At 31.3% G+C, this 23,125-nt stretch overlaps 1 protein-coding gene across 2 annotated transcripts in view; it reads right to left on the minus strand.

Moving 5' to 3' along the window:
- LOC143085417 (uncharacterized) overlaps positions 1-12,209 on the minus strand; it is a 54,685-nt gene extending 42,476 nt beyond the window's left edge. For both annotated transcript variants that reach the window (XM_076261748.1, XM_076261747.1), the window contains exon 1: positions 11,830-12,209. In XM_076261748.1, the coding sequence (XP_076117863.1) occupies positions 11,830-11,869 (40 nt within the window). In that variant the 5' untranslated portion in view covers positions 11,870-12,209. The remainder of the gene's footprint in view (positions 1-11,829) is intronic.
- Positions 12,210-23,125: the final 10,916 nt, after the last annotated feature.

Here is a 23,125-nt window from a genome sequence, read left to right on the forward strand (position 1 = left end):
ATAGCGAATTGGCTTTTCCTGTAGTTTTTTACTGTCAAAATGTCCTTACTTTTCAGTAACAAATGGAGTTGAATAAAATTACATCAATATATTACAAACTTACTGGCCTTTGGTCTTCAATTGTGTGAAGCTTCAAAGAGTTTACCACCAATGTTTAATATGGATGAAACATTTGATCCCTAATACGCTTCCGTACAAACTCTCTAGATTACAAAGGTCAAAATTTAACTTTAAAAATAAAAATTTCGATATTTTAAAAGATGAAATTTTGAGTTCAAAGTCGAAATTTCGAGTTTTAAAAAAGTCGAAATTTTGAGTTTAAAAAAAGTCGAAATTTTGAGTTAAAAAAAGTCTGAATTTTGAGTTTAATTCGAGTTTAAAAAAGAGTCGAAATTTTGAGTTTGAAATAAGTCGAAATTTCGAGTTTTAAAAGAGTCGAAATTTTGAGTTTAAAGTTCGAATTTTAAAAAAGTCAAAATTTCGACTTTTCAAAAAGTCGAAATTTCAAGATTTTAGAATGACAAAATTTCAAGTTTAAGTCAAAATTTCGAGATTTGAAAAGTCAATATTTCAAGTTATAGTGAAAATTTCGAGATTTGAAATGTCAAAATATCGTCTTTGAAAAAAAACTTCACTGCCAATTTTATTTTTACTACATGTATGTCCCTAATACGCTTCTGTATCATGTCCCTAATACGCTTCCGTAGATTTACGACAGTATATTAACAAATGAAATGTGTTATATCATAATAATGAGGATTTAGAGATAGAGAATAATTTTTTAATCGCCTGTTTATATTTGTTTTTGAAATATTCAGGTATCTGTGTGGTACATGATGTACATGTATCTATAACCTTGTGAAATAGGTGTTTCTGTTAATGCAATGTGAAATTAACGTTTGCTTCATTACACATATTCTTAAAAACCTCCCTATGTCTAAATGTGACTTGTAACTGGTCTTATTATTGCATGGGCAACAATATGAATATCTGATGTGGACCATAAACTAAGCACACTTCCGGATCATTTGAGTTAACCCAAGTTAATGGAGTTGCTCAATCTTTGGTTTTCGGTGAAGAGATTTGTTATTTTGTTTGTCATTTCGTCGTTGTTGATTTGGACAAACTATTGCCTGTTGAACCGGCTTTATTATTATCGATCACCCATATGATATCCCTTCTTTCTTTTTGTGCAATGTGTAAAGGAAGCGACAGGAGAAACATGGCAATCTAAAAGGGGAAATTGAAAATTGAAATCCCATCTTGTTTCGTATTTTAATACCAATATAAACTTGCCTCTTAAATTTTCTACTTTGCAAAATCGAACCATTATTGTTGGTGGGCTGAAGGTTTTTTTGTCAAAATTGTTATGGATGTTAGAATGAAATTCATAACAGTGTAGCTATGGCCATTCATTGACTGGGGAAAATTAGGTAAACGTTCGTCTGTAATGCCCACTGCTCACGACGTACTTATCATAGAAATTTAATCTGTGAGGTCACCAAAGGTTCTAAACGCCTAAATAAAATATTTAAAAATAATAATCAGGAATAACCTTTGTAATTTGAAAATAAATAAAAATGGCCTTCAACACGGAGTCTTGGCTCACACCGAACAGCAAGCTATAAAGGTTGAATACTTAAAATTCTTTACTTGATTTTTTGTTATGGTTTGACCATCAATTTTCCTAATATGATATCGCACGTTCTTTCAGATTATTTTTTTTTACTTAATTGGCTTTAAAAGTTACAATGCATGATGTCGTCTGTTTATGTAGTTCATATGTGTTTTTCGTTTCTCGTTGGTTTTCCCGTTTGAATGGTTTTACACTAGTAGTTTTGGGGCCCTCTATAACTTGCTGTTCGGTGTGAGCCAAGGCTCCGTGTTGCAGGTCGTACCTTGACCTATAATGGTTTACTTTTATGAATTATTACTTGGGAGGAGAGTTGTCTCTTGGCACTCATACCACATCTTCCTATATCTATCTATATCTATACATTTTTTTTTCAACAAAAGAATACATCACAAGAATATAAGTTTTGTAAGAAACGTGAGAAATTGTGTTGGACTTGAAGATAAGGCAAAGTGACAAATATCTGAAAGAATGAATCGTTTTATGGTATTAAACAAAGAAATCAAATGATTTTTTAATTATCCAGAACTCTTCACAAACAAAACCCACATGTATACGCATTGAATAAATAGTAGGCCATTCTTAAATGATCACACCGTAGAAGTAGTTGTGCTCTTAATCAATGAGATATTTTGTGAATTAACCCCATCAACTTAAAAGTTTTTTTTACAATGGATAAACCTATTTTTTTATTATTATTAAATAATATCATCTCTGAACATTATTATTCTTATAAATGACACGGTTGTATGTGATGATTATAATAAATATTTAAAACAAATTCCTTTCAAGCTTTGTAAAAAGAAAGTTTCATTTTATGTATCGGAATGTGTAACAAGTGAATATTTCAATCCCCACTGGAAGGCCTCTGACAGACTGGGTGAGCATAAAATCATAGCCGTTGACAAACAAGTTACAACATACAAACGTTTTACTGTCGACCACACTGTTATGCAATTAATTCTAAAGGAAGAAAATCTTTCTTACTGGTACGATTGATTGACTTTATGCATTCAATATTATTTTACTGGTATTATGGTAACACGATACGGAATGGAATATCTTCTGGTTTCTATAATTTTTAGCACACAGGGACTTTCAATCGAGTTACGTCGGAATAAGAAATAAAGATTGTAGTCACCATTCTTTGTAATTTCAATAAAAAGCGTCAATTTTAGCGATAAATTCACTTAGTTATATAGAGACTGTCTTTTTTTAACAAATTTTTTTTTCAGTTTTTTTAATGGATGGCTATTTTCTTGTATACTGAAAAAGACTAAAAACTGAAAGAAAATCTAAGATTGTTTACTAAATCCATACATGCATAGAAAATATACAGCACCATTCTTGTTTTTGATACATTGTTTCAAAGTTGACAAATACGGTTAGGATTTGACAGAAAACGTGTAACGAGATCTGAATGACGTTCGTTATTTTATTTTCATCCTCCTTGTCGTAAATTTTCTAACAATTCAATTAAACATTCGACTGACTTTATTTTATTAGATCACTTGGCCCTTTGGCTTTTCTCATCACTTGGCGTCAGGCGTCCGGCGTCGTCGTCCGTCGTTGTTAACTTTTACAAAAATCTTCTCCTCTGAAAATTTAACAAAACTTGGCCACAATCATCATTTGGGTATCTTGTTTAAAAAATGTGTCCGGTTACCCAGTCAACCAACCGGTGACATCCCATTAGTCCGACAACCATTATTCCGACAGCCCATTACTCCGACAGCCCATTATTCCGACAGCCCATTACTCCGACAGCCCATTATTCCGACAATGCATCTGTCTTGTGTGTATGGGTAAATTTTCTCTAAAAAGACCAACCCTGTTCTCTTTAATATTTGGGGTTGTCCGTTTTGATTCCAATCATTCTTTCCATGCGGGATATTTGTGTCATTATATTGGAGTTGAAACACATGCTTATTTCAACGGCTCAGTCCTTATCCTCGACACAGACGACATCATACCATTATAAGATCCCCAAAAAAAGTTTTGCGGTCGTATTAAGACAAATATGACGGACAAGAACATTTCGGTAACTGAGTCTTCTACTTAAATAGTCATGAGGAAAAGTGATATCTGGTCAGTGACTGTATATGACATAGAAATATACAGTCAACGCAGTTTGACTGGTAAGAAATCTTAGACAATGTGTGACATTCTTGTCCTGCTTGTGTCTTTGGCAAATTGTATAATTGTAAAAACTTAGTACATAATGTGTTTTAAACCTGACACTTATTTTTCATTTAAAGATTGTGTTCAAGAAGAAAACTATTTAGATATCATTGATTTTAAGAAAGGTACTTCATATGTTAATTAAGAATCGGTGCTCACCCATTACATAAAGAATTGAAAATGTCAGATACTCAAACAATCGTATTGTACAGCTGATAAATTTGAGAATGAGCGTAATTTTTCAATCGAATGCTCACGTCATAATAATTTGAGGGAGGAACTCCTTTAGCATATATCTAACACATGTCAGAACTTTAAAAAGTTAAATCAATTTTCGATGTTTAATAACACAAGAAAACTTTTCTATTAAGGGGGAATAATGATGATTATATTGTTAGTTCTTTTTAATTATATAGTGCATGTCTTGATAAGGACTGTTATTTGATATCAATGTGTTAGTTGAGGTTTTTTTCTATTTTGTTTTGTTTTGGCTCCGATTGTGACTGAGGCTTAATATATGTTGCTATAAAAATAATTATATAATATTAGTATTGTAAAGTCTTAATGTTGACCCAATCATTATACCGCCGCTTCGAAAAAGCGGGGCTTACTGTTTTGCCTCTGTCTGTCCGTCCGTCCAACCGTCCGTCCGTCAGTTAGTCAGTCAGTTCATCAGTCCGTCCCATGAATATTTTCGTTGCATTTTTTTCATGAACTACAATACAAGGATTTCTGAAAGGTTTATTGAAGTCGGCTGTATCGTTTGATGCGTTTTCAGATTCATTGTCAACAACTTCCTGTTTACCGAACACTTTTCACATGACGGCCAAGTTAAAAATGTTCGTCACATTGTTCTCAGAAACTACAATACAATGATTTCTGAAATTTGGTTTCAAGGTTTATATAGGTCAGCTATACTGCGTGATGCTTTTTCAGATTCATAACTCAACAGCGAAATTTTTGAATCATCAGTAGCTCGCACCATCACTGGTTGTTCTTGATTTATATGCTCTTTATAGATCCTTTAATTTGGGAAATGAAATATTCTTTCTGTTCTATTCTATATACAGATTTCGAATTGAGTATATAGAAAGTATTCGAACTACCTAAGCCTTATTTTATATATACGGAGTTATTTTTTAAAATATGTGATTACATATTTAAACATATTTACAGACAGACAAATTTTATTTTACCCTAATACCCTGATACTTGACTTGACAAGTGTCGGACTTATGGGTTGTCGGAGTATTAGGCTGTCGGAGCAATGGGTTGTCGGAGCAATGGGTTGTCGGGCAATTGGGTTGTCAGATTAATGGGTTGTCGGACCAATGGGCTGTCGGACTAATGGGCTGTCGGAATAATGGCGTGTAACAAACCAAGATGGTCGCCATGGCTAAAAATAGAACATAGGGGTACAATGTAGATTTTGGCTTATAACTCTTAAACCAAAGCATTTAGAGCAAATCTGTCAGTGTCAACTTGTTTATCAAGTCAATATCTATCTGCTGTAAAAATTGTAGATAAATTATTGGGCAATTGGTTGTTGGGTTGCTGCTCCCAATGGGTAAGTTTTAAAGAAAAATTCCTGTTTTTGGTTATTAATTTAAATACTATTATAGATAGGGATAAATTGTAAACAGCAATAATGTTCTGTACAGTATGATCTACAAATAAGTCAACATGACTAAATTGGTCAGTTGACCCCATAAGGAGTTATTGCCCTTTATAGTCAATTCTTTTCATTAATTTTGTAAATTTTTGTAAATTTTTACAAAATATTTTCCTCTATAACTAAAAGGCCAAGTTTATTATAGAAAGAGAAAATTTTAAGTAGCAAGAATGTTCAGTAAAGTAAGATCTACAAACACATCACCATCACTAAAACACTATTTTGTCATGAATTCATCTGTGTTCTTTGTTTAATATGCACATAGACCAAGGTAAGCGACACAGGCTCTTCAGTCTCTAGTTTAGTCTTAACAAGGTGCATATTTTTTGTTAGCTTTTTAGTACGGAATCTTCTACTTAACCCCACCAAACTGGACAATCGTGATGTCACCGATGTGTCCATGAATGAATAACATAAAGTGCTAAACAAATTTGATTTTGAAAACAGTGATGTTGAATCATAATTTGAATTGATTGAATGGTGGTTGCTTATCGTCCAGTAGCAAATATTTCTCTTGTTCCATACCAACCCATGTATCAACATGTTTTTGGTAATGAAGATATGTAGAATACTTTAATGTTTTATAAAGTTTGCAATTGCAGATATAAAATAAACATCTAAGAAATGCAACTGACCAAAAGTAGTTACATGCATTTAGACCTACATGTATGTCTGCATAAGAAAACGTCTGTACCAAATCAGGAATATAACGGTTGTTATCACTTTGTTTGATGTCTTTGAGCTTTTGATTTTGCCATTTGATCAGAAATTTTCCGTTTTAAATATTCCTCGCAGTTCAGTATTTTTGTGATTTAAAATTTTTTCCCACTTAAAATGACGAAATAATCTAGTTGTTGGTTAGGAGGTGATTAGGAAACGTCTGTGATATATACACATAAAAAGAGGTTATATGAATCCATTAACGGTTTGCTTTCAAAATTTAGAATCAATCAACTGTTTTTGTGATAAAAGTAAAAGCTATAATAAAACATAATTGTATTATATAACTGTATATTTAATTTATACTTATCATCATTAATTGTATTTCTTTCTTTTAAGATTATGTCATTTGTAAACATTGACAACGCAATTTACTGATGACACGCGCAAAGCAAACTAAATCTGATCATACGTGTCTGTGTGCCTTCAATTACTCATGAAAAAAAAAAAAAACATTCTATCGGGACTGCAACTAGATTATGCACTTTGTCTATCCTCTTAATTTTAAATACTGCAATTACATCATACATTAACGGGTCGATTAGTTATTTAAGTTAACCAGTAAATGAATGAATAATATGTCATCGGCTGTTGATTATAATCTTTAGATTTAAGTAGAGATGTAGAGCGAAAAAGAAAAATCGACATTAGAAATTTAAAGTGTACATGTATATCTTTATACGAAATAAAATTGTGAATTGAAATGTGGAATTTGTCAAAGAGACAACAATCCGACAAAAGAGCAGAAAGAAGCCGAAGAACACCAGTAGGGGTTTAACACAGGCAAAGAAATCCAACACCTGCGTTTCAGCTGGCCCCATAACAAAAGTGTGTACTACATGTACTTCAGTGATTATGGACGTCATATATACTAAACTTTAAAACATAAAAATGATCTGAAATTAAAACTCATACGACATCAACAATGGCCAGAGGCTCCTCACTTGGAACAGGCGCAAAAATGCAGCGGAATTAAACATGTTTTGTGAAGCCTCAAACCCCCTTCCCCGATGTCAGAATAAGTTAAAAAAAAAGGAACAAAACAAATGACACTGATATATAAATTAACTAAGGACTATTAGCAATCATGCCAGCTCCAATTAATCTGACTGAAAGATTGTGTCTTCATCATATGAAAATTTAGCACCATTCCTCCTTTTAGGGGGTGATAATTAGTATCATACTATCATAAAATAAATAAGAAGAAAATAACCCGTATCATACCAGCAAATGACATGATTTTATGTTGTCTTTTTTTAAATATTGGTATATGATATATAAAACTGATAAAAAAAAAAAAACACAACCAAATATTACAGATTGTACACAAGACTACACCAATCATCAGAGCCCGACTCCTCGAGAAAAAATTGATTTATTTACAAACAGCAATAGATCCAAATAGACTTACAACATAAGATCCAAATAGAAAAGCGAACACTATCGTTGGGTTAAAACAGTAAATGTAGTATAAAGAACCTGTAGCTAACAACATGATGGTCACTTATCTAAACAAGAAACATAAAAGACGGCACATTATTTGGAAGCAGGATCAGTATCTTCTTCCGACCACAGGACAAATCATGAGGTACCTAAAACTATTAAAAGTACTGCCGCTAAAGAAAAAAAATAAAGAGATAATACTCTTAACCGGTTCCACTGTGTTTCATGATAGGTTCAAATTACAACATTCTTAACCGGTTCCACGAGGTTTCTTGATAAAATCAAAATGAATGAATAGTATTTGTATATGTGAGAGGCATGTCATTATCAAATTAAAGTTTATAATAAGACAGCCATATTTCTTGAATTAGCTAGCATGAAACGTCTGGAGCCTTATCTGTTTAAAAATGTTAGAATGTTTCTTTTTTCTTTTTTTATTTTCTATAAAAGGTGAGATGATTAGAAAATATTCTTTAATAAGAATTATTATATCTACAATAACTGTTACAGATTAGAAGCTGATTAAAGCATTAATTGTTTAGTTACTACTAATATTCAAAATTAAAGTCTATTAGATTCGGCGTGGGACGTTTGCGCTTTTTCATAGGACATTTGCGCTTATTATTATGGACACTTGCGCTTCAAATCATAGGACATTTGCGCTTTTTAAAAAAGGACATTTGCGCTTTTAACAAAGGACATTTGCGCTTTTGCAATATTTGATTTATTTTTCTTTAATCCGGGCTTTGGACTGACATGTGTGACCTGGCAGAGTTTAAGTAATATTTGTTTAAGTTTAAAGTTGACAGGGGTGCTTATTCATCAATATTACGAATCCTAATGTATTTTACATACTGTTGCTCTTCAAAAAGAGAAAAATAGCAGGAGGATTCGAAACTGTCCACTTTAGTGGGAAGGGAAGAATTCTATACCATTTCTCGTACTAATGACAAATATAAGTTAAATTTATTAAAATAATAATAACTTCTCATTAAAATTACAGGTAGACGACTGTAGGTAAAAAGCGCAAATGTCCAGTCAATTTAATACAGGTGAATCAAAATTTAAAGCGCAAATGTCCATAGTATTTAAAGCGCAAATGTCCATAGTATTTAAAGCGCAAATGTCCTATCGTTTTACAGGTAAAAAAGCGCAAAACATTAGATTAACAGTAAGCCACATTCACTAGAATATATACAACCAAACTGAATACAGGTTGTGAAATGTTCTAGCTGCGAATACGTAGCTCTTAATGTCCTATTGATGATATGCGGAATTTCAAAGGACAACAGAACTATACGTTTTCGCAGCTAGAAATGTTCATGCCGTAGAATAGGAAATAGGATCAGATTAATCATAAAAGAAAACATTTTTTATGGAAATGTTGGATTGTCATATGTTTTTTCCAGTATGGTTATATCTCAAAATGAACTGTTTGTCGCAATTTGAAGAAAAAACAGAACCTTATTAAAGATGCACAGTACATGATTGTAGTTCATATTGGTGTACTAACGTCTTGTCAAAAGTGTATATTAATTTCTATATTTTAAATATTGACGTCCTATAAAAGTAAACTGTTTTTCTTTTCACAAAAGTGAATACATTCAGTTTGAGAAGCACTCTCTATTCAACATTAATGTAACATTAATGACAAGTTATAAGATAATGTTTTCAGCCTCTTTCTAACATTATTGTTACACTTTAATATTTTTATTGGACGGTCTTTTGTGGGCAGGTTAACAATTTTATAGGGTTGATAGGATAATTATACTGCGATGAATGTATGTATCATTATTTAGCGCTGTGTTAAATCCAACATCACTAAATCACGAATCCTTGAACCAGACCCATAGTAACATATATATCATAAGTTAATGTGTTACGAAAACTTCACTTTGATCACAGTTTAATGTTTTAAAAGTAACTGTAGGTTGTACACTTTTCATTTACTGCTATGATTTCTTGACTATTAATGACCATAGTAATATAGTATTATTAAGCAGTTTGTCCATATACATCAATATATAAACAAATCAGTTAACATTTATAATATGATGAACACTTTTACATTTCAAACAGTTTGCAAATGCGGAGAATAATGCAGATAATAAAACATCTTTGAAATACACAAAAAAAAAAAAAAAATGGTGTTTAGATCCTAAACACATTTCTAAGCACATCTTTTTGCGACTTTTTTGTACATGTTTAGGTCTAAACGTGTCAACTACAATGTGTTTAGGATTGTGTTTATAATCATGTTATTATGCTTAGAAATATGTCTTTAATTTCTGTACACTTTCATTTTTAAACGTGTTTAAATTCAAGTCATGTTTAGATATTATGTGCTTACTGAGGATGTGTTTAGAAATTAAACACAATCCTTAACACGTTTAGATCTAAACACGTAACACAAGTGTTTAATTTCTATGCACGATTTTTACAGAGTACACTTGTTTAAGTTATATATATAGAACATCGTTGTCTTTTATGAACTTGTGCTCATTTTAAATGATAAAATAATCAATTAATTGTATTCAGTAGATATAGTTACGGTAAATTTCAATGAATCAGCAACCCAACATCACTTATCTTCAAAGGATAACATGTAAAGGCTAATAGACAAATAACTGAGCATATAAAATACAAAATAAAAAAGATTAATTAGATATAGGAAGATGTGGTGTGAGTGCCAATGAGACAACTCTCCATCCAAATAACAATTTAAAAAAAGTAAACGATTATAAGACTGAGCTTATAATCGTTCCTCTCTTATTTTAGATCAGTGGACACACACAATATACAGAAAATCACAAACAGTGTACTCGCATAATTAAATACGGCGATGTGTAATTTTAACCAACGATACAACTATCCATTAGACTAACATGATGTACACGCAAACAACTGTTAGTTAGCAATGAGCAAAACACATACAGCATAGTAAATTATAGAAGGTTCCGACATCAATTAAAATTGTGAAAGAAAATGGGGAATGTGTCAAATCGACAACAGCCCGACCATAAAGCAGACAACAGCCGAAGAATTTACCATATTTACAACGTTATAGTAATAGAACAATATCATTGTTCTTTTCATCTCAGTCTGCATATCTGTTGACATAAGCGTGTACCGATGTGAACATAAAATTTTACCCGATTTTTCAAAGTGTTAATAGGAGTTCAATAATTTGTTTTAGGGAAAAATAAGTTTTTATACATTTCGGGAATGTATTCTATTTAAATGTCATTCAAATGGGAGGTTTAGCTAGCTATAAAACAAGGTTTTACTAATCATTATCTTCGAAAAATGCCAGTAACAAATAAAGAAAATGACAGTTGTTTTTCGCTCGTTCCGCCAATGATTGATAACGTTAGATGAAGGCATTTTTACGGACTATTTTCTTACTTTTACAGGTATAAGTAAATATAGGGAGAAGTGGTATGATTGCAAATAAGACAACTATTTACCAACACTCAGTCTGCTAAAATGATGTGGATGTAATGTTAGCAACTATACTTCGTCTTACGGCCTTCTATGATTAGCAAAACCAGTACAGTATAGTCAGGTATAAAAAAGTAAGATAACATTAAGCTATAACCGTACTGAAAAGGCATTTCCTTATGTAGACCATGGTAGTTTAAACGTTTTGATGACAAAATGTTAGAAATTCAAACAAGAAATACTAGACTTGATTTATGTCTAAAACTAAGAGTAAACGAAAAAAATATGACTGACAGAAACCAACGAACACTATACTCCCTTAACATCATACTTCCGACTTGAAACTGTCACAAGGATTAATCACGTTTGCTAGCTCCAAATTCTCACCTTACTTGGGTCAGCGATATAATAGCACCAAACAGGAACAAGCTGTTATGATCTTTTTAAATTGGTCTGACTCTTCAGATCGATATGTGGCAAAAGCAAAGCACCAACACAAATACAAAAATAAAAAAAATGTCGATCTAATAGTCAATTACTGTATATGATTTTTCTAAAATTGATGAAATATTTGTGCAATGTAGTTATAAAATTGGTGTTTTAAAATAACATGCATATTATATAAGATAGAAATCGACGAGGAGGTACAAATACAATGATATAACTAGATAACGTATCATGTCATATCATAACTTTGGTTTTTTATAAGTATATATATTTTCATATTCAATTAACTTACCTATTTGTGACAAAAGCAAAGCAAATCCAACAAAATACATTTTTGTTCTTCGGTTATTTCGACAGATTATTGATCGTCTTTTATCATTTTAACTTTTGTGTAGTACATGTAACTTAATTTGATTAATTTTAATCAAAGCTGCAACAGTAAAAACTTTAAAACTATCTCAGATAAGTCTTTGATTGGTTGATTGTATCGAACTGAACTCTTATAGCTAGCAACGTTGAAATGATGAAGAGTTTGTAAAAAAGTCCGGGGTATCCAGCCAGGTTATATCAATTTCTCGCTTTGTCTTTCATAAAAGTTATTAAATAAATTACATCAATAAACCCATTTGAAGTCCATTTGTATTATATACTTAAGAAAATCAATACGTATGTCCATCGAGGAAGAGGTAAAATTTGACAATGTGTATTATGTATAGTTTATAAAGCATCTATATTTAAGTATTGTAAAGTTAACTTTGAAAATATCGTAAGCACGTGTTAAATTATTCAAATTTACGAGAGGTACATATATGTTGAAATGAGTTTCTGATTGTATCTCGAGGATTGTATCATGCGTATTTCTGTGACAAATGTAGCATAGCTTTCCACCTTTGTTGTACTATTGAATAGAGATGAACTGACGTATGTTCTTATGAAATAACCCCGTTTATTTGGGACAGTATTGTTATTAATAATGTTTAAATGCTAAACATTTTGGCCAGTAATTCAGGCGAAATTTTAAAAAAATCAGCAGAGTTGGAGGTTTTTATATTTGAAGGAAAAATGTACTTACCCTTCAAACTTTTAGTTAGCATGATAATTTTTAAACAAAATCTTAAAAGATCGATTAAAAAAAGGCTGAAAAAAAAACGCACATAAAAGCCTCAAACTGTATTTTACTACTGTACAATCTATGTCGGGGTAAATGCACACAACTGTGACAAATACTTACAAATTAGTATTATGTTATTTATACTTTTTGAATGTTCCATAATACAACTGATAATAAAATGTACATAATACTACTCTATAATTGAAATATACGTATGCTACTAGTGCAAAATATCAAATTATCCAAGAAACAAACAAAATAAGTATATAAAGAATACGCTTTGCTACTCAATGAAGACAAAAGAACACTAAAAAGACCTACACAATTATGCACACAAACCTTAACAAGTCAACAATATCAAAACATAACATAAAATTATTCCCCGAAAAGTAGTTTATTTACATGAATGGGTGGACTAATTTGCAAAAATCATTAAAGTCACAGGTAAATAATATATAGCAATTATATATTTATAAATACGACACAATGAAAGTCAACAGAGAACTTGTAACATGATATAATGCTGATTAAATATATGATATCTTATTTTCTATGCAGCCTTCAGATAATTAAATAGTTTTATGTTTGGAGTTTTTGTTTTCTGAATTTAATATTTGATGTAGTTTATGGAAACCCAACATATACCCTCTCGACACTTACCAAAGAGGCAATCCTGGATAATCATAGGTCTGTTCTATGTTCCTTTGGAATTTCAACCAAAGATGACGAACTGGATCTCCCATCACTGTATTGGATTCCTAAACTGCATAAATGTCCTTACAAACAATGGTATATTGCTCGGTCTTCCAAGTGCTCTACGAAATCTCTTTCTAAATTATTAACATCTATTTTATCAGCAATCAAAGACGGGCTTCCAAGTTATTGTGAAACTGCCTATTCTAGAGGTGGTGTGCATCAGATGAGGATACTTAAAAAGTCCAAAGATCTTTTGGAGTACTTACAATCTAACTCTCTTTCATCTTGTAAAAGTATTAAAACATTTGACTTTTCTACACTTTATACAAGTATTCCACATTCCAAACTAAAAAACAAATCGATAGAGTTAGTATTGCTTTGTTTCATAAAAAAGAATGACCAACGAAGATACAAGTACAAATGTATCTAGTCTTAGGAAGGGATAAATCCTACTTTGTAAAGGATCACTCTGATTCAATCAAAAAATTCTCTGAAACTGACATTATCAAGATGCTTGATTTCTTGATTGACAACATATTTGTTACGTTCGGAGGACGTGTTTTTCAACAGGCTATCGGCATTCCAATGGGAACGAATTGTGCCCCTCTTCTTGCCGACTTGTTTCTTTATTACTATGAGGCTGACTTCATACAGGAACTTCTTAGGAAGAAAGATAAGAAGTTAGCAAAATCCATTAACTCTACTTTCCGCTATATAGATGATGTTCTGTCACTAAATAATTCAATTTGGTGACTATGTCGAACGCATATATCCCATTGAACTTATTGAATATTTTTCCTAAATATTCAATGACTAATTTAAGGCATACTTAATTGAAGCTGTTGATTGAGTAAATTGTTAACAGCAAAAGTGCAATAAAACTTTGATTAATTAAAAAAAAAAACAAAAAAAAACCAAAAAAACAAATATCTCATTGAACTAGAAATAAAGGATACAACAGATAGAGTTAAGTCGGCCTCATATCTTGATTTCATCTAGAAAGTGACAATGAGGGTCGATAGAAAACAAAACTGTACGACAAAAGAGATGATTTCAGCTTTCCAATTGTGAACTTTCCATTTCTAAGCAGCAACATTCCAGCAGCACCTGCATACGGTGTATATATCCAATTGATACGATATTCTCGTGCTTGCATTTCCTATCATGATTTTCTTGATAGAGGGTTGTTGTTCACAATGAAGCTATTAAATCAAGAGTTCGAAATGGTGAAGTTGGAATCATTTCTTCGTAAATTTTACGGACGCCATCACGAGTTGGTTAACCGTTTCACAAATGATATCGGATATGTTCCTAACGTCGTAACAACAATCCCCTTCCCTTTCATAAATGTGACCTACCGAATTAAACTATTTACCGGATTTGTTATCTCATAAGCAACGCGACGGGTGCCACATGTGGAGCAGGATCTGCTTACCCTTTTTTTGCAATTAGCAATGTTAATGGTATGCGCTGAACACATTGCAGTTTCAAATTACTAAATGTTTGACCTAACATTTTTGTTGAAAGTTTTGCAGTCTAAATTAGGGAGTAATAACAGGCGTCATGTTCAGGAAAGGAAAGCTTGGCAAGCAACATCCGTCGTTTTTCAAAATGGCTAAAGCCCTTGATTGGTCAGACTCGGTGATGGGTCCAAAAACAAATGACTTGTAGACACAAGAACGTACTATATTTCCGAAGTATAATTCCTAGACTGTAACTGGTGCAAAGTCAAAATGTATATAATATAACTCTTTTAATGAAAAGAATTTGAATTGTTTCCTCTAATAGTGTTTTGCTATAATACTATGACATTTAGCATTTATCTATGAGTTATAAACTAAAGACTAGTGTTGTCAGGTATATGCATTGTATGTTTACTGAAGACCTCCTAGTAATTGTCTGTACGAGGAAAAGAGATAAAGACGCTATAACATAGATAAAATGATAGTTTTCTAATGAGTCATTGAATTCTGAGTGATATGCATTCACCCCGATATTATTTTTTTTAAATGTATGTATATACTGTTTCTCAAACTTGACAGTACCGAACACTGTTCCGTGGTTTACAACCTTATCATGAATCAGCATTTCTATTCAAAATAATAAAATCGTTATCATCTAATGGTTTACACAGATCCGTTAGAATGGATACTATTTAAAATACATGAAGGTTAGAAAAAAATCTTGTTCAATCATGAAAAAAGTTCGAACCTAATAAACGATAACTTAATTAATGGCTCGTTGAAAGATTTGAATTATTCAGGTTCAGATTCAATAATTCAGACAAATGTTGCCAGGAACTCAATGGGATTGGCTCATTGTCAACAAACAATGATACCGAACATTCCATTGTAAATACCAGTACAGATATGCAGGTCTGATTTCTCATAGAAGAATAGAAGAAATCAATTAAACATTTATATGATAGAATTGTGTTTTAGAAGTATAAACTTTTATAAAGCGTGACAGTATCGGAAAAACACTAACAGTATGCTTACATTACAAAACAGTTATGGTTATGTTTTAAAAAAAGTAAAGAATTATAGATCGAACAATTTGACAACCTTTTTTTTAAATTTTTTTTTTAAAGACAACCATTTTCAAAGACTTTGATTATCAAAAAAAGATGTGGTGTATTTAACAGTATATTATATCGTTTAATCTATTAATATTATACGACACATTTTTCTATAGACATTTTAAGTTCGACGTTACGGTTATTTTTGTAGTTCTTAAAAACGGACATATCATTTTTTTTCTTTCTTCGTATACTGGGTTCTTACTTACTACTCAACCCTAACAAATTCTTACAACATCCTTTCTGACCAGTAAGGTATTTAGTTCCATTATTGATTAACTTTGAAAAAAAGAATTATATACTGTAGTACTTGCTTTTTAATCTTTATGTCAAATTGTACCCATTTAACGGTGATTAATTTGAAACAATATTTTAAAATACATTCCGCCATGCTGTGTTTGTTTGATTTCAACATCTAATTTTTAAGATATTCTTCTGTCATTCAGTGTACCATCTGTAATCAGCAGTTATACATTGTACGTATAATCTATGATTAATAAATATAATTCATATATCACAATTGTAATCAGATAAAAGAAAAAGAGCGTGATACATACAATCAGTCTTTTTTAGTCAGTACTTCTTTGTTAACACGAATAACAAATTATATTAAATTGTCATAATTATAAACTGGACTCAAAACACCTTATATAGTTGTATTTGACAAAAAAATTTCAGCACTCTTCAATTTTGTACTTTATTTAGAATTTTTAGCTGGTTTGATTCGAGCTTCACTGTTGAGACGTTTGTAGTCGAAACGCGTGTCTGGCCTACACAATTTCAATCCTGGTGTCTATGATGAGTTTATTTTAATACGATGATAAGATGTTTGTCCTGTAGAATACAGATAAAATTGAATAGATGGCACACACTCGGATCAGTTTATATATTTCTGATGATAACTTTGTACAAACTGTTTCGCTCGTTTAGTCATTTCTAATGGGCGGATAATTTTATTGCGCTGCTTTTGCAGTTGTATGTATTGCAACCAAAGTTAATCAATACATGTAACTCATGTAAGACTTTACTAAATGATCTGAAAAGTCACTCTTTTGATTAAGTATTTTTTGCATCATAGGTATTCTCCTCTTCTTGTATACGTTTTCTATAAGATTGCGTTAGGCTTATTATGTTAGTATCATTTGTACTTGCACATATAAAAACAAATTAAGATTATAATACTCTAGTTGTAACTTGGTTTATTGTCCTCTTATACAAGAGGGACGAAAGATACCAGAAGGACAGTCAAAACTCATAAATCGAAAATAAACTGACAACGCCATGGCTAAAAACGAAAAAGACAAACAAACAAACAATAGTTCTAATGACACAACATAGAAAACTAAAGAATAAGCAAAACGAACTCCACCCCCCCCCCCCCCCAAAAAAAAAACAACAAAAACTGATGAAGACAACACAAACCCTGCCCACTTACAATGATAAGATTTAAAAAGCAGTGTTTATTCTGTCTGAGAGACATTAATCATTATCAACTACCATCTTTTATTTTTATGTTGATCTTTAACATCAATGTCCAAGTCATTGAGGGTTAGGTGTGCACCACATGTTGTATCCGTCCAAACAACCATTAACAACACACCGTCTTTGTCCGAAGTCAGGAACCTGTGATTCAGTGTCTGTCTTTGGTTGCTGTGTGTCGCATTTGTTTTTCCTTTGTTTTCACATTAATCAAGCTTTGAGGGTTTTCTTTTGTGTTTTATTTTTACCCAGCATACCAGGGTCTTTTATAGCTCACTATATTGGTACAATGTATATGCTATTTTTGAAGACCTTATAGTGACCTATAGTTGTTTAATTCTGCATGCTGTTGTCTCTGGTGAATAGTTTTCTCATTGGTAATATTTCAACATCTCCCGAGTCGATATATATAATAAACAAACAAAGGCAAACTACAACGTTTTATTGCTGACAGCGCTTATCTTATGGTAATTTGACGATAAAGTTAAATATTAGATGAACTTAGTTCATTTTTGTCTTGTAGGCAATCATGCGACATCATAATTTCACGGCCGACACTCGGCTAACCGAGAGATTTGGTCGGTTAATCTATATTGAGTATGTGGCTATATGGGCGATTGGTCTGTTAATCGGGTTGGTTATACGTCTGTTAAGAGTAAAACGCACTATTTAATGTTAATCTCTACTTAATATACAGATTTTTGGCAAATTATAAGAACCAAATAAAAAAAAGAAAAGTGTCTGACAAAATGATATCTATCATAGAACATTTTCCACCTGTAAAAACATTTCATAGTCTGCACAGTTTTCAGTAAAACTAAAAGGCGTCGCGCAAGTATGTTTTATTTATGCTTATACGCATAGCAATTTTTTTAAAATAAAAGGCGAAAAAAACAATTTTATATCATTTAAAGGACACAAAATAGTACTTTGGTTCTAAAAAAATAAATTGACATTAGTAAATATTTCATAATTGTAATATAACGTGAATAATATCACGTTTTAGTGAAAATTATGGGAATAAAGTCTGTTAATGGGTTGGACAATTGAAATTGTGTCAGTTAAGAGTTATTTAGCCACGATAATAGTTTTGCTACCTTTATATTTTCATATTGAAAAAATTAAGAATGAGATGTTCTTGAGTAAAAAACATTGACACTGAATACGGTGCCACTTCTAGTAAGAGCATTTTTATTTTGACTTTCTTTGCATTTTATGGAAGGATGTATCTATGGATTTGCCGCTGGAATATGCATGCATTTATTATTAACGTTTTCAATCAGCCTCTTTTTTGTGTGTGTTCAGAGTAGCACGTTCTCAAATCCGACTGAAAGTGTCTTTCTAATACAGCACAGGGTACATAAAACGTGTTGTCGTTCTCATATGCACATTATGTTTGTCACTGAATGTTAATCCTAATTCGTCAGAATCATTCAATTGATTCTTTTCTTCTATTACTTATTCATATGTTGTTTACAAATCATTCTAATGAAGTAAATGGAATGGAGCAAATGCAGCTACATAAGGTTATCTTAAGTTTTAACTCATTTCATTCCATTTCTAGTTCCTTTCTACAAGAGTGCAGAGGAGTACTACACATGTAAACTTCTAGCATTTGTCACCAATATGAGTACATCACAATCTGTTACTGTTTCAACACTCAGGGTTTTCATGTCTGTATTCTTAAAAAAATATTATTTATTCTCTCTTTTTTTAGCAATGCATTAGTCTCTACTGTTCTTATTTATTATTCTATATTCTGCGTCTCCACCCAGATTCTCGTGTAAACCAAGAGGGTCCGGATCGGGGTGTTGTTTATTTCTGTGCCATTTAAATTGTTATGTCACTTTTTTTTCAATTTTATTTATCTTACTCATTATTCTTTCTCTATTCTTTATATTTTAGCATCCAAATTCATTTTACTTACTGATGTTGAGTTACATTACGACGTTTATCTCTGATTTATATACTGGTTACCAATGTAGATGACAAATTGGTGGCATTCATGACAATTAAACAGAATCCACATGATATATGCGACCATTCTTGGATGAAATTAATATTACTACAATATTACACCTCTTGAAACCATTTTTATCAATTTTCATTTTCCATTGTCTTAATTGTTCATTGTTCATGTGTTGTTTCCGTATATTTTATGTTTCATTGTCCATGTGCTGTTTCCGTATATTTTAGCCGCTCGTCTTGAGCCTACCCATTTGATTCGATCACACCCAATATAGCAATACAATTATACTTTATTGCCATTCATTACTCTTAACAGACCAATTAACAGACCGGGTTTTATACATCCGACCCATTAACAGACCAGGTTTTAATTAAAGATTGATTTATGTCACCAAAATACAGATTTTCGTGTAAATTTTTCACACATTGATATCATTATGGTTAACAAACATAATGCCTGTCTTTTTTCGATGTTCAAATTATTGCATGCAAGTAAATTCAACCAACGTGTCATTTTGTGTACTTTATGTGTGTGTAAAATGTGTATAAATTTATTGATGAGTAACCCGCCTTTTCATTTTATAGATCGTACATTGAAGCTAGAAAAATAATAATTACACCACTGCATTAAGTACATTGAATTGTTTTGTTAGACATGAATAATTTTTATGATAACAATATATTTAAAAAGTTATACAATGAAACATGCTGAACGTTCAATGATTTTCTCGATAACACCCGATTAACAGACTTTAGCCAACCCGATTAACCGACCAACCGCCGATATAGCCGCATACTCAATATAGATTAACTGACCAATCTCTCGGTTAGCCGAGTGTCGGCCGTGAATTTCTGTATAAAAACATAAGACATTAGTAGAGCAAAACTAATTAAGCTTTTGATTTATTTTTGTTTTGTTGTTTTACAAGTTTTTATTAAATCAACTTTATAATTTGTCAGTTTCGGGGACCGAATGAACTGGTGATAACATTTTTTGCTTAAAAACCTCTAATTGACAAAAAAACTTTTAATTACATACACATTATTGGTAACTTAAAGAAAGTTATTCCAATCGATATCTAAGACTTATTCACCGAACAATTGCAATAGAAATCCGAGACATCAGTTCAGTTGGAAAGAAATGTTAATTCCAGCTACGGAATTCTTTATGAAATATATTTTTTAGGCTTAATTAGAAAATTCACTTTATTGTAGGTTGTTATGCACAATAGTTGTAAAATCAATAACATATTTTGCTGTAAAATTCCATACGGTGATCAAAAGTAGAGAAGCAGGGTGTTTATAAACAATTCCTTTACATATTTTAAACAACATGTATTGTTATTACCAACTACATGCAAGGTCTTACGCGAACCTTTGATCAATTATTATAATAGAATAAAATATTCTATAGCAGTACTTATAAATATCAACATCTATAGAAACAGCAGTATGACATTTACAGTAGATTTATAAATCAACTGGAGTCCAAGATATCAGTACAAATGCAAATCTAGATGAGACTAATGAAATGTATTAACGGTATACACATTAGGAGATGTGGTATGCAACAAGGACCAAAGGTCGAGAATGTAAGCAAAGTATAATTTTAATATATTGATTATTTTTTCTGGTATAAGCACTTGAAGGCCGTACTTTGACCTACAGTGGTTTACGTTTTACAAACTGTGACATGGATGGGGAGTTGTCTCATTGACACTAGAACCACATCCTCTTATATCTATTTGCATTGAACTTTAAGATGTGAAGTTTTGAGTGAATGACTTGAGAAAAAAAAACCTTTTTAAGTCGCCAACTTAATTTACTTATCATGTTTTTTTAATATTATTCAAAACGATTTTTTCTGTGCATTTGTACGTACACAGGACTATCAAAATCAGGTGTTTTTCTTCTATCTATTTCATGAGAAATATTATAAAATGTGTCATTTTAAGCTAAAAAATTCACGTTTATTCCACGACTTACACATGTATTACAACGGTATAATTTAGTATAATTATATTATAGAAAATATAAGTAAACCATCGGAACCTGATGACAAAGTGTTTATTAGACCAACAAAATAAAGAATTCTGGGTTTAGAAGCTGTGGTGAATATAACGTATTTGATTATAATATAAATTAAATTGATAAATAAAATTATGTAAACATAATATTATATTCATTCATAAATGTCCTGCAAAAGTGAGAGAAACACGGTCTGATTTTTATTAAAGGAGGTCGAACTATAACTTTGGATTAATGCTATTTATATTTACACAAACATCATTAAACTTGTTATAATTGATTAAAAGCTGTAAGTCCATTATTTGTCTTAAGTATATTGCTTTGATTGCTGTTGTAGTCATTTACACTGACAAATATTTGCTACATAATTCAAACCAAACACTCTCTTCCGTTCATAAATATTCATGTGTTTAGGAATATTTAAATCAGACGAGACCAAACATGTCACTGATGATAACGTCAATGACAATCGCTTAAAAGGGAGCTCCTCATTCTAAATGCGCAACGTGTTGTCTTCAACACAATAATGGAAATAGTTGTAACATAAATGTTCTTTTAACTCATAAAAGTTTACATTATTTATTTATCTATTTAATAGAAATTGTAGTCAAACAAAGGCGGTACGTGCATAAAATTTGAACAAGTTATAGAATTTATCAGATTTCTCTGGATGATGTTGAATTTTTAAAAGTTATTTATTATCGACTGCGCACTTACATGTTTTTTTTTTTTATAATCATTTGAAATAAATGTGCATATGTCATGTATTTAAGTTTCATCAAATACAAAAATCATTAAGGTAAATGAGAAAATGTTTCGTGGACCTTAAATATTATAACTTGATAATATTACATTAAATTAATGTTTAAAAAATCCATTATTTTGATTGACGAAAACATATTTTGTTTATGTTTTACTCAAATAAAACGCACTATCAACGTGAATTTTAAAAGTCTAATGACAATGTGCAGGGTTGAAAAAGCTTTTAATGTAGACCAGTAGAAGCAAAAAAGTATTTTGAATTTTTTCTTTGTCCAATCAACATATCATTCTAGACTCTCTGGTAGACACATACGGGTATGTCCTTGTCTATGGAAAGTACGACAGACTGGTACAAAAAGCCGATTCATCAGCTAATATTCTGAAGATACAGGTGATATCTCGTCTTAATGTTAAATTTCTTTAGAACTTTATACACTGTTTTAGAAAAGTTATGAATAATTGAGTGACCAATAAATTAAAAAGATCTATGCACTAATCAAACTTAAAATGATTTAAAAAAAAAGTATCTTTCAGAAATAGATTTTAAACTCACTAAATAGGAAATGAGTTTGAAGTACACATTATATATAGTTGTTGAAAGTACAGAATCAGCTAGGTAGATAGGGTTTATGTGTGTACAAATGTATGCTTATTAGAGACCAAATTTTTGAGTCCTTATGATGCAAGACGAGCGAATACTAGTATTTATTAAAACTTGTACATGCATTTATGCCCATTTTTTGCATTTTAGTATGACTGATCTGTAATATTCAGTTTGAGTAAACTTTGTTTTTGGTGGAATGTTTGACAAGTTTTTGAGAGTAATGCAGGACATCTATTTTTGTACTTTTGACATTAGGCTTCGACAACTGCTTTATAATATTACGTAAAAGAGGGACGAAAGATACTAGAGGGACAGTCAAACTCATAAATCGAAAATAAACTGACAACGCCATTGCTAAAAAT

This window comes from Mytilus galloprovincialis, chromosome 8 (genome assembly GCF_965363235.1).
Source record: "Mytilus galloprovincialis chromosome 8, xbMytGall1.hap1.1, whole genome shotgun sequence".
NCBI lineage: Eukaryota > Metazoa > Mollusca > Bivalvia > Mytilida > Mytilidae > Mytilus > Mytilus galloprovincialis.